This window comes from Protopterus annectens, chromosome 11.part0 (assembly GCF_019279795.1).
Source record: "Protopterus annectens isolate FY-2018-M chromosome 11.part0, PAN1.0, whole genome shotgun sequence".
Taxonomy (NCBI): domain Eukaryota; kingdom Metazoa; phylum Chordata; order Ceratodontiformes; family Protopteridae; genus Protopterus; species Protopterus annectens.
In genome coordinates, this window is record NC_056745.1 from 430,257,635 (window position 1) to 430,273,078 (window position 15,444).

Below are 15,444 nucleotides of genomic sequence, written 5' to 3' on the forward strand. Positions count from 1 at the left end.
CTGATAATGGCAGGGATTAAGTGGTCCAGAGAACTTGTAATTTGAATTGATGAAGTCGAGAAATTCCAGGACATACATGTTTGAGGGTGAATAAGTCTCCCACTTAATGTAGGGGTAGTTGAAGACTCAAAGGAGAATGGGGTTTGGCTTAATGAATAGGAACTCTATATGGGTCAGTTAGGAGGTATAGGCAGAGGGGGACATAGAGGGAGTCCTAAAGTCCGCTGTGATATGATAAATGATTTTGTTTATAGTGAGTTTGACTTGGAAGTGTTCCAAGTCTATATCTTAGGTAATGTATCTAGAGGTGATTTTTTTTTTGAGAATTTGGAAATACCTCCATCTTTAGTGCCTTCATCTAATGTGGTGGGCCTAAACATGCAATAGGCATTGAAACCATGCACTGATGGAGGGCTTTTATTGGTCTTGAACCAGGTCGGTATGATGATGCAGATATTGATATTTTCCAAGGTAAGGAGTGCTTATAGAGAGTGTATTTTTGTTAAGGCTCTGAGTGTTGAACAGCAATACTTTTATATTATCTGGATTCTGTTTTGTTATGTTGGAAGTTTTAGATGATTAACATTAATTAAAAACAGGTACTAGTGGAGTGGACAAGGATTTATTCAAAATACACAAAAGCCTTGAGGGAATAGCAGCAGTTAGGACTGGCTACAATCTCCTCCCAGGCTGATATATATTGTACCCTCTTAGAATGACACCAGAACTAAAGACGTTTGTTGAAGTCAATAATTCTTTCTTTATACTGTGGCATCACTCTTGGAGATGGCATAGTGCTGTTCAAGGCTAGGTTCATATCTCCTTCAGACAAATATTCTGACAGCTCTATCATACCTCTATTCATATAGTGCAGGGACACCCATACACTCAATGACCCTGTCATATGTGTATTTATGGTGCAAGGACTTGAGATCATGTGTGACCTGTCAAATCCTTGCACCTGATAGGCAATTGACCATGTCTCTGTCCTTGCACAGACTGATGAGTTATGCATCAGTGTGTCTCACTATGGAGTCACCTTTGACTAGGATATTTACATTGTGTGGAGTTTTGCCTTATGGGCTTTTGAAGTGAGTCAGTCTGACTCTTAGATGTATGTTTTATGGTGGGTGCTGCCTGTGTGATGTTCTTGGGAGGTTGCTGGGAGGTTGCTGATAACAATTGTCTTTTATATTAGGTTACATTTAGAAGGCTTTTGTGGTTTAGGTATATTATTTTTAAGAGCCTCAGCATATGCAGGTCTACGTGTTTGGTCTGAGTTGTATGTGATTTGTGTATTGTCGAGGTCTGTATCACTTTGTCAAAGATTCATTACCATGAGCCTTCATTCATCAAATCAAATACAGTGAATGTACACTTCAGGGAACATTCTGTACAACAAATGACTTACCCACTGAAAGGAAAAGTTGTCCAGCATTCCATATGTCACACAAAGGACAGTATTTCAACCCCCCCCCAACTATATATATATATATATATATATATATATATATATATATATATACCAACTCCGCGATCACACTACAATGGGGAAAAGGGCAAATTTCCAGTGATGGCCAACTTGTTTCTTTCCCTGGGTAAGTCATTCATTGAAATGAATGTTCACTGAAGTGAATGTTCGCTCTATTTATTTTATTTATTTATTTTATTTAATTAACATTTGTTTGCCAGGATAGTCTGACTGGACAACAAATGTCTGTTTTCAGTGGAGTCCTGGGGAGAAAAACTCATAAGTTTACAAAGAGAAGAAAAATTTACAAAAGAGACATTACACAGTAGTAGCACACAGATTGTAAACTTTACAGTTGTTAGTATACAATAAGAGGATATTCCCCCTTTTGGTTAAAAATACAAGTGTACAAAATATACAATGAGAGTAGATAAGAACCTGGTATAGCACTGCAAGATATTTCACAATTGAATAAGAGTATATAAATATTTTAAGTTTTCCATATATACATTCAAGCAAATATACATGTAAGAGTATACCTACATACATATACATACACATATATACATATACACACATATATCTATCTATCTATCTATATATATATATATATATATATATATATATATATATATACACACACACACACACACACACACATATATATATATATATATATATATACACACATATACATATATATATATATATATATATATATATATATATATATATATATATATATATATACATACACATATATATATATATATATATATATATATATATATATATACACACACACACACACACACACACACACACACTCACACACACACACACACACACACACACACACACACACACACACACACACACACACACACACACACACACACACACACACACACACACACACTCATATATAGGTTATTGCTCACACATGGATAGGTATAGTTAGATGGTGTTGTTTGTGTTGTCCAGGACAGATGGTGTGTAGAAATAGTAAGTGGATGAGGCTTCAGGGGTAGATTACAGTTGCATAGATGGTTGGTGAAGAGGTATGTTTTAAGTAGGCTTTTGAAGGAGGGTTTGGAGTTTTGTAGTCTGAGGTCAGGGGGAAGGTTGTTCCATATTTTTTCTATTTCAAAGGCAAATAGTGATTCCCCAGAGTTGTCTTTGCATGTGATGGTTTTGATTAAGGCTTCATTGGAGGACCGAAGTTGTCTATTTGAATTGTAGAAGTTAAGCATGCCAGGCCGGTCGGGGGGGTTCTCGGGATAGTACAGAATTAGATGAGCTAGGCTGAGTTGATGCTACCTTAATAGGTTCGGAAATTCAAGCCAGTGCAAGGCATGTAGGGAAAGGCAGTGGTGGGATCATGATTTGTCACTGACAGAGAATCTAGCAATTTTGTTGTAACAGATGGAAAGTTTATTAAGATCAGTTTTGTAAAGATTAGTTTGAATTGGGGATGCATAAAGTAGAGTAGATAGGAGGCGGGTCCTGGCTATTGCAATTTGAGATTCGGTGGTTAGATAACATTTACAGTGATATAGGGAACCTAGCTTTTTGTGGACTTTAGTGATGGTTGTTGATATGTGCATTGTGAATTTGAGTTGCTGGTCAATGGTAACTCCTAGGGATTTAGCCTCAGTGACAGGGGTGATTTGTGTTTTGCTGGTGGATAGTATAGAGTGGGTAAGGTTGCTTGTTTTAGTAGAGTGGAACAGCATTAGTTGTGTTTTCTTGGGATTGAGTATGAGTTGTGAGTTGTTAAGCCAGTTCTCTATTTCAGAGAAGACTTCTTGGGTTTTTTGTTGGAGAAGCTAGATGTTGGGTGCAGAGCATATGAGAGTTGTGTTAGCATATTGGACTATGTCAGCTTTAGAGGTAGTTGAGTAGAGTTGGTTCATGAAGATATGAAAAAGAAGAGGTCCTAGGATTTGATCCTTGTGGCACATCTAAGGAGGTTCGGGGTGGGGGGATAGAGAGTTTTGCCATTTGGCGGATTGTTGGCGGTTATCTAAATAGCTTTTAAACCAGAGGAGGGTGGGGTTGTTAAGGTTGAGGTCAGAGAGACAAGACAGCCGTTTATTATGTGAGACTGTGTCAAATGCCTTGGATAAATCTAGGAAGGTTAACGGAGACAAATTTACCTAGATTCCTATGGCAGTTTATGGTCTTGGTGAATTTGAATAGGGCAGTGGTGGTGCTGTGGAATGGGCAAAATCCTTGTTGGGTTGAGGAGAGAAGTTTGTTGGTGAGGAGACAGAAGAGGAACTGGTGATGAATACATCTTTCTAGGATGTTAGAGAGGGGTAAGAGAATTGCAATTGGTCGATAGTTGGAAAGGTCTAGGGAGGGGCCACCTTTGTGGAGTGGCATGATATATGAGGTTTTCCACAGGGATGGAACAGTGTGTTCAGTGATGGATCTATTTATTAGAAGTGAAATGGGATATGCTTTAGCTGTGGATGCAATTTGGAGGTATTCGACAGGAAGGTTATCGGCTGCAAGGGTGGTTGGTTTGAGTTTCTCTAGGAGTTTTTAGATAGTAAATGTAGGAAGAGACTGGAGTGTGAAAGGTATGGTATTGATTTGGGCCTGAGGTGGTTGTGGGGTGTTGGAGGAAGTGATGTTGTTTAAGAGTTTGAGTACTGAGGAGGTAAAATAGTTATTAAAGCTGGAGGCTATGTCCAGGTCTGTACCTATTATATTGGGGGTGGGAGTGGGAGTTCTTCCAGGCTGTAGGATGTTATTTATTGTTGCCCAGAATTTTTGTGGTTTGGTACTGTATTTGTTTTGTTGAGTGATACAGTATTTTGTTTATCGAGCTTAACCTGCTTTTTTGCTTTGTTTAGGAGCTCATGAAAGGTTTGCCTAGCTGTGGGTGATCTGGTATGGCACCAGGTTTTCCAGACTTATTCCTGGCTCTAAGTAGGGCTTTTGTGGTTTTCTGGAGCCAAGGGATGTGGTTGTTATGTGTCCTGATAGTTTTTAAGGGGGCTAGTTGGTTGAGGATATTTAGAAAGGTGGAGATGAAGTAATCAACTGCTTTGAAAAATGAAAGGGTTTTGATGGGAGACCAGTTGCAATGTTGCAAGGCTCTTATGAAGTGGTCTCTAGGAAAACTTTTGTTGGAGCAGGTTTGTAGAGGGGAGGGAGAGTTAATTATTTTAAGTTTTTGCCTAAGGATAAAAGTGGGGCTGTGGTCGCTCAGAGAGTTTGGTAGAGTGCCACATTGATGGGCAGTATTTGGTTGATTTATGAGGATCCAGTCAAGTATAGATTCTCTTTTTATGGCCTTATCAATGCATGTGGGAGTATCTATAAGTTGAGTGAAGTCATATAGGTTAATGTGGTGGGTGGGGGTGGGAGAATGGATGGAGTTCCAGTCAATGTTTACATCACCTAGCATGATAGTTTCTTGAGGGAAGGAGTATGTGGCCTAGTGAAGTATGGATTCTAGGGTGGTTAGGTTGTCACCCGGGGTTATATAGATACCCAGTAGGTTTAGGTGCTTATGTTGATTAAGGGAGAGCTTTGCAAACAGAGTCTTTGCATTGATGAAGTTGGGAGAATCTTTTTGGAGGAGTTGGAGTTGTAGGTTGGTTCTGTGAAGTAGAGCTAAGCCTCCACCTCTTTTATGTAGCTGGTCTGCCCTGAGAATGTTATACCCAGGTGGGGTGATGGAATTATCTTTAATATGTTGTTTAAGCCATGTCTCTGTGATGAGAATAATATCAGGGTTATATAAGGAAATGGCAGTGTGAAGGTCTTCTATTTTATTCATGATACTGCAGGTATTCATATGAATGAAGGATCGCGGTAATGAACCTTTGACAAAGTGATATAGACCTGTCCTGTGGTGTTGTGTGGTACTGACCACTTGCAAATTGGCTTTGCATGAGAGTTTTGCTTATAATAACATTATGTAACTACATCTCTCATACACTATGTCATTTTGTTAGGTATTAGGTGGTTTTCAGTAAACACGAGACAATCACTTCATTATCTCAGAATGCCCATTTCATCCAAGTAGTGTACACAAGTATTCTCCACGTAAGAAATGGGCTGCTTTAAAGTATTGTTTGGAAAAAGAAAACCTATAAATACCTGAATTTAAAGATTTTAGCTGAATGAACTGGTACTGAGCAAAAATATATTTCATTAAAATACTGAGCGCTTTTTGCAAATGACGGGTGTTACAATGTATGCACCTTTTGTACCCATTAACGCAGACCAATTTACAGGGGTTTTAGAGCAAATTTATATTTAAGACTAACAGTTAAACCCATTTGTAACTTACACTGACAAGTTTTGTCAGTATTTGAATGACTGTTGAGTGGTTTGTAAAGGCCCAGTCAATCAACTGAATGCATTTTAAAACTTTTTAAATCATAATCATTTTTGGCATTCCCTTTTATTTACAGTCAGTTATATGTAAAATTTGATTTTTGGATGTAGAAATTACAAAAGTGGTTGATGGTACATTAACTACATTATTATATAGAAAACAATTCACTAAGAATGGGTTTTTGATGACTGATAATTGTTACCCTAAAGGTTTTGTTCTCAATATTCCTAAAACACAGTACATGAGGGTCAAAAGGATATGTGGTAGAGATAATGTCTGCAAATAAAATACTGGATTTGAAACACAGGGTTATGCTGAGCACAAACTGGTTCAGTCTATAAATGAGGTAACTAAGATTAACAGAATTTAACAAAAATTAACTGCTTACATATAACATAAGAGAAAAGGAAAAATAAGACAGAATAAGATTTTCTCTTAATTTTGGAGTCTGGTGCTCTACTACTGCACTATGGAGACTTTTGCTCTTACCTTTAATACCAGTACTGGGGCTGAGACTATTATTATAAGTAAGTACTGGAATGCTGTGCAGCCATACTGGGAGGTAAATGTGAATTTGGCTATAGATAACACAAAGTTTTGTTACAACATTTTTCATATTTTAAACCTTGTTTTGCTTGGTAGGTTGAATGGATGCAAACCATGTGGAAAATTCAGTTTATGCAGGTATATTTTGACCATTACATTTTTAACACCAAAAATTCAATAACCACTTTTTATATATGCTGTTTTATCACTTGACACCAAAAATGTGCTATATTTGGCACAACGCACATGTGGGAGGATTCCACATTGGACAAGCTAAAAGGGCATATGAAGACCATATTTCAGTCTACATTAGTGATATCCATTGTAACAAATCTCGTATTGCCTTAGAGGCGTTCACTGATGCATTATTCATTATAACAAATCTCGTATTGCCTTAGAGGCATACACTGATGCATTATTCATTGTAACAAATCTTGTATTACCTTAGAGGCGTACACTGATTCATTATTCATTGTAACAAATCTCGTATTGCCTTAGAGGCGTACACTGATGCATTATTCATTATAACAAATCTCGTATTGCCTTAGAGGCGTACACTGATGCATTATTCATTGTAACAAATCTCATATTGCCTTAGAGGCATACACTGATGAATTATTCATTGTAACAAATCTCGTATTGCCTTAGAGGCATACACTCATGCATTCTGCAGCACATTTTTTTGTGGGCATAAACAAAAACTTTTTAAATCAACAAATGACTGAAGATTTTTTTTTCTGATTTCTTATATAAAAAAATAAAAATGATGGGTAATGGTAACAGAGACACTTTCCTCAAAGTCTCAATGAAATATGATAAAATATATTTTCATTAAGCAAAGTGTAACCTCTCATTTTTCATGTAATATTAATTTTATTGGTGTTTGCAATTGATCATGTGATGATTCTGCTACTACTTGTTTCTGATGTGTACTTTCCATATGTGCTTATAAAGCAGTGGGTTAATAGTGAAACTGGTGTACTTTAAATAAATGTCTCCCTCGTTTTACGTAGTGGCTAATTTTTACATGTTGAGTACTGATCTGTTTGGTTTTCAGTTTTACCAGTTTTTCGTTCTGTGTACTTACCTACCTACCTGTTTTAAGTTGTGTGTAACCTTGGGTGTGTTTTACATACTCTCTCACACACACATGCACACATATATTTTAATATACACATATATATATATATATATATATATATATATATATATATATATATATAAATATATAGATATAGATATATAGATATATAGATATAGATATATAGATATATAGATATAGATATATAGATATATAGATATATAACAAATGTCAAGTTACGCAACTGCAGTCAAGAAAATTCAGTTAGCCCATATATATATATATATATATATATATATGTGTGTGTGTGTGTGTGTGTGTGTGTGTGTGTGTGTGCGTGCGCAAGGCGTGCGTGTGTGTGCGTGTGTGTGTGTGTGTGTGTGTGTGTGTGTGTGTGTGTGTGTGTGTGTTATAACAATTATACAACATTATGCCAAAGTTCACAAACATGGAAACCCAGCAAATTGATGCTGCCACTTTGGAAACAAATTAAATCAAACAACAAAAACTACAAAACTCTAACAATTGAAAAGGTAACAAAATACCCTCTTTTTCCAATTGCTTAGCTCTAGCCCTAGCAATGAATTAAGACCAAATTTGTCTGAGTAGTGACACTGTTAGGGGAAATGGATTTTCAGAAGTTAAGGTGTAGAGTTAGGTGCAGGGACAGTGTTAGGTTAACATGCATGAGTAGCATAAGCAGGTTGGGTTGTATATACTATACCTCTGGTCAAACAGGTTCATATTGCAGAGCTTCTGTCCTCAGACATCCACTGAAAATAAGCCTCACTCACTGGATAGTCTTTATCAGAAGAAAATAAGGAAATAATTAACAGGCATGTAATATCACATAATTCTCAGGGTTCATAAGTTCATAGGTTCATAGGTTGGTACTAGGCTATCGGCCCTAGGGCCTATACAAGCCTAGTCATAACAATTCCCTGGCTAGTTCTTCCCACAGTATTTACTTCCCTGAAGAAAATGTCCTTTCCATGACTTTGTGTAATCTCAGAGTTAGTATACTTAATTAGCAGTGTGTGTGGGGGACGTATGAAAGAATTTCAAAGAAACTGAAAAGTAAGGTGTACAAAACAGTGGTGTTATCAGAAGATGACATGCCTGAGATGGTGTTAGGATACACAATGAGACAGACGAAGAAATGTGGACATCTCAGCAGAAGCCAAAATAGCTCCAATTGCAAAGAAAGTCAAAGAAAACAGATTACAGTGGTTCAGGCACATGTGCAGAAAAGCAGAAGACAACTGATGAAGAATATTTGGGCCAGACAGAAAGAAGGCAAAAGGAAATGAGGGTGTCCAGAAAAGAAGTGGATAAATTGTGTGAAAGAAGACCTGTGATTGGCAGGTATGACTGTTGAAGATAATAGGAGAGTAACCTATAACTGAGGGAGATGGCAGCAGTTGACATGACACCCCTACCCCATGAACATCAGGATCCTTTACTAGGTGACCTAAGAAGTTGCCTAAGGCCCTGTAGCTGTGGGAGGGGCACTGGCCAGTTAGCTGTCACAGTTACTTTTTAATTAAGCAATTAAAAAATTATTTTTTTCTTTAACACAGCATCTTCTTCTTCTTTAAGAAGACACACACTCACTCTGCATGCTTACATACATCTTTAATATAATGCACACCAAGATGGATGTAATGGAAACACATTCCACACACTTGCTTCTGTGAGAGAGACTTGTGTGGAATTTAAATTTGCTTAGCCATTCTCTTCATAAGTTGATTTGTAGGTGTGTATGTGAAATGCCCAAATTTAGAAAGGCAGGTTAGTCCATTAACTTACTCAGGCTGGAGCACTGTACCTTGGTTACAGGAGGCAAAAGCCTGAATCCTGTATACCAATTACCAGATTGCTCAAGTAACTGTGACTTTCAGTGGAGACAAGAGCCTGAATCCCTTACACCAGCTAACAGACTGCTCAAGGAATTATGAGTTTCAGGGTATTTTCAAGGAACTGTGAGCAAGAGGAGAGTTTACTATTGCTCTTGCTAAGTTTGTTTACAATGTGCAATTGCTTTGTTTAGCAAATGGCAGTCAGTGTTTGTGCTATACAATTTGGAAGTACTTTTAGTAGCATAACAGGTAGTATACTGTCCTTTGGTACAGAAGGCTGTGAGTTCTACTCCCACACCATGCATATTGACTGATATTGGTGGATTGTAATGACCCAGAAGGTTGAGTGGACTTTTAAGGTTGAAATGCTCTAAAACTGGTAATTTTGCCATTATTGGTTCAAACATTTTGTTTCGTTGATTACTGGACAAATGTTCAAAATTACACATTTAAAACAAGCTCTAACAAGTGACGTTGTATTTTACAAGGTATATAATTTGGTAGAATCAGGACCATGAATCAAATAATACATGCATGTATGTATGGCTGTAAAAATGTGTGCAAGGATCCTACAGTTTGAAAACAGCTCAAAGTTAAACATAATCTGCCACTGGCCAGATACATTTTCTTTGAGTATGAGTTCCAATATCATTTCAATGAATTTGAGTTTCAAGGGCAGAGAAGTTTGCTAAGTCTGTTATCACTGTGAGATTTTACTTGTTTGTTTTGTCAGTGTTTGTGCAATAAATTTAAAATAAAGTTTAAAATTAATTGCAATTATCTATAATCACTGTAGAACTAAAAAAGAAAACAGTATGCACACTGACAGGTTTGAACAGTGTTTGTGGTAACTGGGAAGAAATAGCCAAGTAATGGGACACTAGAATGGTGTGAGGGGGTCAGATCCAGTACTCTGCCAGGGGACCCATTTGACCATTATCCTGCTCTGACCCCATGTCGAAAATGGAAAAAAGAGAGTCGATGATGAAAAAAATATAAATATTCAATATTTTGACTACTGACTAGTGATATACATGTATTCATTCTTTCTTATAAATGTAATTTAGTTTTAGCTAGAGTAAAACGTTTTCTTTTTGAGTGACAAGAAATGTCATATTTTGTGCTATTAGAATTACAACTAAACATTTTTCTTTTTCTTTCTTTCTTTCTTTCTTTCTTTCTTTCTTTCTTTCTTTCTTTCTTTCTTTTTCTTTCTTTCTCTTTCCTTCTTTCATTCATTCTTTCTTTCTCTTTCCTTCTTTCTTTCTCTCTTTGTCTTTCTTTCATTCTTTCTTTCTTTCTCTTTCCTTCTTTCTTTCTTTCTTTCTCTTTCTTTCTTTTTCTCTTTTTCTTTCTTTCATTCATTCTTTTTCTTTTCTTTCTTTCTTACTTTCTCTTTCTTTCTCTCTTTTTCTTTCTTTCATTCTTTCTTTCTCTTTCCTTCTTTCTTTCTTTCTCTCTTTTTCTTTCTTTCATTCTTTCTTTCTTTCTCTTTCCTTCTTTCTTTCTCTTTCTTTCTCTCTTTTTCTTTCTTTCATTCTTTCTTTCTTTCCTTCTTTCCCTCTCTAGTTTTTTTCCTATTTTTTTTGTCCCCATCTCCTTTCTTTGTACTTGTGCTATCCCTACAGCATAACAGGATATGTGGAGAAACATCACATACACTGTAGTACAAATCCGAATCCCTCTGTGCTATAAATCACAGTGTTGATTATTAACAGTCTCACCTTGCGCACCACGTAGATGATCCGCATGCTTGCTAAAGTGCAGAATCCTTGGAGGACAAAAAGTAAACTTTGGTCTAACTCCATTGGGATAACGGTCGGCATCAGGAAGTTTATTCACTTTGTATGCTTGTTTTTGAGTTCTCAAACGAGCTTTCTTCTTAACTTCTGTCATTGAAGCAATAATAAAAACATGATCAAACAGTTTCTTAATGTCTCTTATTTAAGCAATTAACTAAAGAAAACTTTATAGAACACTGCAACTTAAAATCATGACATAAACACCTCTATATTTTTTTCATACTGAAAGGAAATAATTTTACACAAACAAAAATCTTAAAACCATGAGACTTCTACATTTCTGTCTGACTGCAGTGTTTGTAGCTGTCATGTTTCTCTTCCCATCATCACATTCTCCTGGAAAATTGCATAAGTTTAGTTAAGTTCTGTGTTCAGTTTTGACTGACTGCAGCCACTAAGCAGGTTGGTTTCTGATGTCACAATGAATAGCACAATGTTGCAAAGACAGACAAGATTAAAATGAAAATGGCTGCATATGACATAAATATCAAAATCTAAATTTTATGTCTAAGAAAAAGCGTTATGTATTCACAAATCTGAAATGTAATATTGGAAAAATAAACTATTTTGTTTCCTTTTTCATTGTCATGAGTCTAAACAAGGAGCTCCACGCCCTTAAAGCTGTCCTCACTTTGAAGAAAACAGATGTCTGTGCAGTCACAGAGACGTGGTTTTAAAGCCACAGAGCGCACCCCAGCAGAGCAAGGTTTCACAGCCTTCTACACATTTAGACCAGCAACAGCACTGGCAGAGACTGAAGGTGGCAGTGTCTCAATCTGCAGCAATAACAAGCATAGCTCTAGGCTGGTTAAACAGAACGGTACACTGGACTTCTTCCACATTCAGATTACCATGGGCAAAGTCCCATACCACATCCTATCAAGCTATAGGTCACCCTCTATGTCCCGTGAAACCCATAGCTCATACTTAGACCTACTGGAGACACCCAAAATTCAACCAAATGCCATATTCATGGTGGACTTTAATTATCACCTCTATAAACTGGGAATCCTACACAACCCCACATTTGCAGATACAGAGATACCTAGACTTTGCAAACGTAGCGCATACGCCTGTTAGACATACAAACATATTCGACATGGTACTCACAAATATGAGAGATTGCTATTCCCTCCCCAAGTGTCATGGTCTGTCTGGTAAGGTCACACCACAAAGCAGTCTCCTTCAAAATAAAAATCAGTTCTGTAACCCTGGGTTCCTATCACATCATCGAATTTTTACAAGTTCGAACTATATATGGTCGAGACCATATGTTCAAATTTGTAAAAGTTCAAGCATGTGAATGGAAATCTCCATAGGTGGAGGTTTCCATTCTGTTCTATGTGGTGTGATCTCGAAGTTGGCATATTTAAGTAGCGGGGGGTGTGGGGGTGCAGGGGGGCTTGCCCCCTACTTAAAACAGTTTATTTTGTTGTCCGTTGTCTTTTTTTTTTTACATAGTTAAAGTTATATAACTTCGAACATAATGGTTCGACCATTAGGTGTTCGAAGGTAGATAACTTCTACTATGTGATATAGACCCCTGTAACCCCAATAAACCCTGTCACAGTTAGGAACCATTCCAAGGCAAACTACCTTTTATTAAGTGATACCCTGTCAAAATTTCAAACCCCTTCCAGCCCAGATAACACAGCAGCCTATGTGGAATTATTCACAGAAGCTCTGTATAACTATGTTAATGATTTCATAAAGATCTATGGGGGTACCAGAAGAAAGCCCAAAACTAACTTAAAAAAAAAAAACAACCTGGTGTAATACAAAATTAAACAGATTGCACAACAAAAGAAAAATGTTATAGCTAAAATTAGGAAATGTAACACCAAAATTGACAAATACTTTCTCATCAAACTGAATAGACAACTAAGAGGTCTGATTAGTCTAACAAAGCAAAATTTTAGGTAAAGATAGCATCCCAGGCCAAGGGCAGTCATAAGGCCTTCTTCAGCTATGTCTGAAACATCAAAGGCAGCTAAAACAGTGTGCTGAACTGGTGGTATGTGGAGCCGCACTCACTGAACTGGGGGATTTAACAACATTTCTGACAGACAAATTCAGCAACAATTTCATGCTGCCGTCCCCCACCCCTCCAAGAAATATCATCTAACATAACCCCTCTAACTATCAGTAAGGAGCTGGTCTTAAGGGCAATCTTTAAGGCCAAGAAAATAGCTTTGATGGGCATGATAATATCCAAGGATGCCCCCATAATTGACCTGAAATATGACCTATCAGAGCCATTGGGGTCACTATTCAACCATAACTTATGAACAGGTATCAATTAATATAAATGAAGGACTGCAACAGTTATCCCTCTGTGGAAGGGTGGACCATCAATGAATTCCAAAAATATACACCCATTTGTCTGGCTAGTCTCATATACAAAGCTATGGAAAGAATTATCATGGAAATGATTAACAACAACATAGGAAACCTTTAGACACTGGAACCAACTTGGTTTGGTTTGTCCAAGGCAGGTCATGTCAACTGAATTTGGTGGACTTCTTTGAGAAGGCATGCGTTTCTTGGAAGTCAAGGCCAGTGTCAAGGACCTCTGACTTACCAAGTTTGCAGATGATTGTAAGCTGGAAGCAATCATAGAAACCCCCCACAGGAAGGCCTAACACAGACAAATGGCTGAAGCTAAAGCCATGGCTTAAAATTCAATGCCAAGAAACGCATAATAATAATAATAATAATAATAATAATAATAATACGTTTTGGGAAGTTGGCCTCCTTGGAAAACTATCTCAACAATAAAATAATCCTAAAAGTAAATACAGTAGTTGGGGATTTAGGGACTCATGTAGATAGTAATGTGGGTTCTGACCAACATTTGTCTAACGTAGTAAGAAAATCATTCTGTCACTCAACTCATAAGTAAGGGCATTGCATCCAGGGTCCAGAGAGGTCATTATACCCCTGTACTCAGTCCTCATCAGACCCATCATTGAGTATAACGCCCACTTCAGTATGTACCTGACCAGGCACATGCAACAGCTGGAACATACACAGAGGGTCCTCACTAAAAGAATACAGGGTATAAATACAATGCCCTGTGCAGATCACTTCAAAGCTCTGTCCTTATGCTGTGTTTCTTACAGACTGCTGAGAGGTGATTTATGCCTGGCATGCACGGTATCCTTGGATGCCGCTCTGACAGACCTTTTGCATATCCACAAAATGAAAAACATCAGAACTACTAGATCCAAGGATTTAAACCTTCCTTGCAATTTGAATAGGGCATGTTGGAAGGACGGGTATGTATCCCAGTGAATTCCCATTCCCTGAAATAGGCTTCCCATCCATGTGAAGTAGAGCCCTTCCCTAACCGTACTCAAGCACAATCTGAACCAGTGGATGGGAAATTGTAAATTCTCCCCAGGTCTGGCACCTATTTTTCTGATGGACAGAAGCAGCAGTTAAATCATGACCTAACTGACAAACACCCCTTAAAGCAACCTCTAAGGCAATATAGTTTGTGGGATGCATTTGGGTTGCATGGCTAGGCTTATAAAGGATTTGGTGGTCATTACCCTAGTATATACCTATAAACCTATGTTAAGAATGTATACACAAAGGATTTGTTGGCCATTACCATAGTATATACCTATAAACCTCTGTTAAGAATGTATACAAACAAGTCTTACTTTTCTTACACTTGTCAGGATCTATTTTCATTTTTTTTAAGACTGCTTAATAACACCTGTAGTAATTCACCCCATTTATACTCCACTTCCACATTACACAATATGAAATCCATTGCTACAATTTGTGAACCACTGTTTGGGACTCTTCCAGTTATGTACCTTTGTAAAGTAAACACTTTTCCTATGTTTTTTTTTTTTTTTTACAGTAACTGGCCTCCTGAGCCGCTAAGGGCATAGTTAACAAATTCATCAATAATGCTTTACAAGTTGAGGCAGCAAGCTAATGCCATTCTTGAGATGCAACCAGGGGTGGCCCATGCTATCAGACTGCAGGACTGCAGCCCCCCACCTGTAAAAGGAATAAACCCACTACTGTAGACAAATTCCTCCACTACTGTAGACAATGAAATATAAACTTAAAAAAAAATTCCGAGTAGTCCCAGAACCACGCATGCGTACTTAGTTCCTCTGACTGCTGTGTAAGGCAGTCCAGAACTCCGCACACATGCATGCCATTCCTGAACTCCAGACTGCTCTGTTAGGCAGTCTGGATAGGGAAGGCAGGGACTCTGCCCTGCCAGCCCAGAGGTCTGTGTGGTGGCAACCGCACAGACTAGAAGAACACCAGACTGCATCGCCCACAGGCTGGAGGCTCCA

The 15,444-nt window shown here is 37.6% G+C and overlaps 1 protein-coding gene across 4 annotated transcripts in view; it reads right to left on the reverse strand.

Annotated features, from left to right (window-relative positions):
* LOC122815438 overlaps positions 1–15,444 on the reverse strand; it is a 243,515-nt gene that overhangs the window by 51,091 nt on the left and 176,980 nt on the right. For 3 of the 4 annotated variants that reach the window (XM_044087928.1, XM_044087926.1, XM_044087927.1), the window contains one exon: positions 11,042–11,206. The exons of the other annotated variant lie outside the window; for it this stretch is intronic. In XM_044087928.1, the coding sequence (XP_043943863.1) occupies positions 11,042–11,206 (165 nt within the window). The remainder of the gene's footprint in view (positions 1–11,041; positions 11,207–15,444) is intronic. 4 annotated transcript variants of the gene reach the window in all.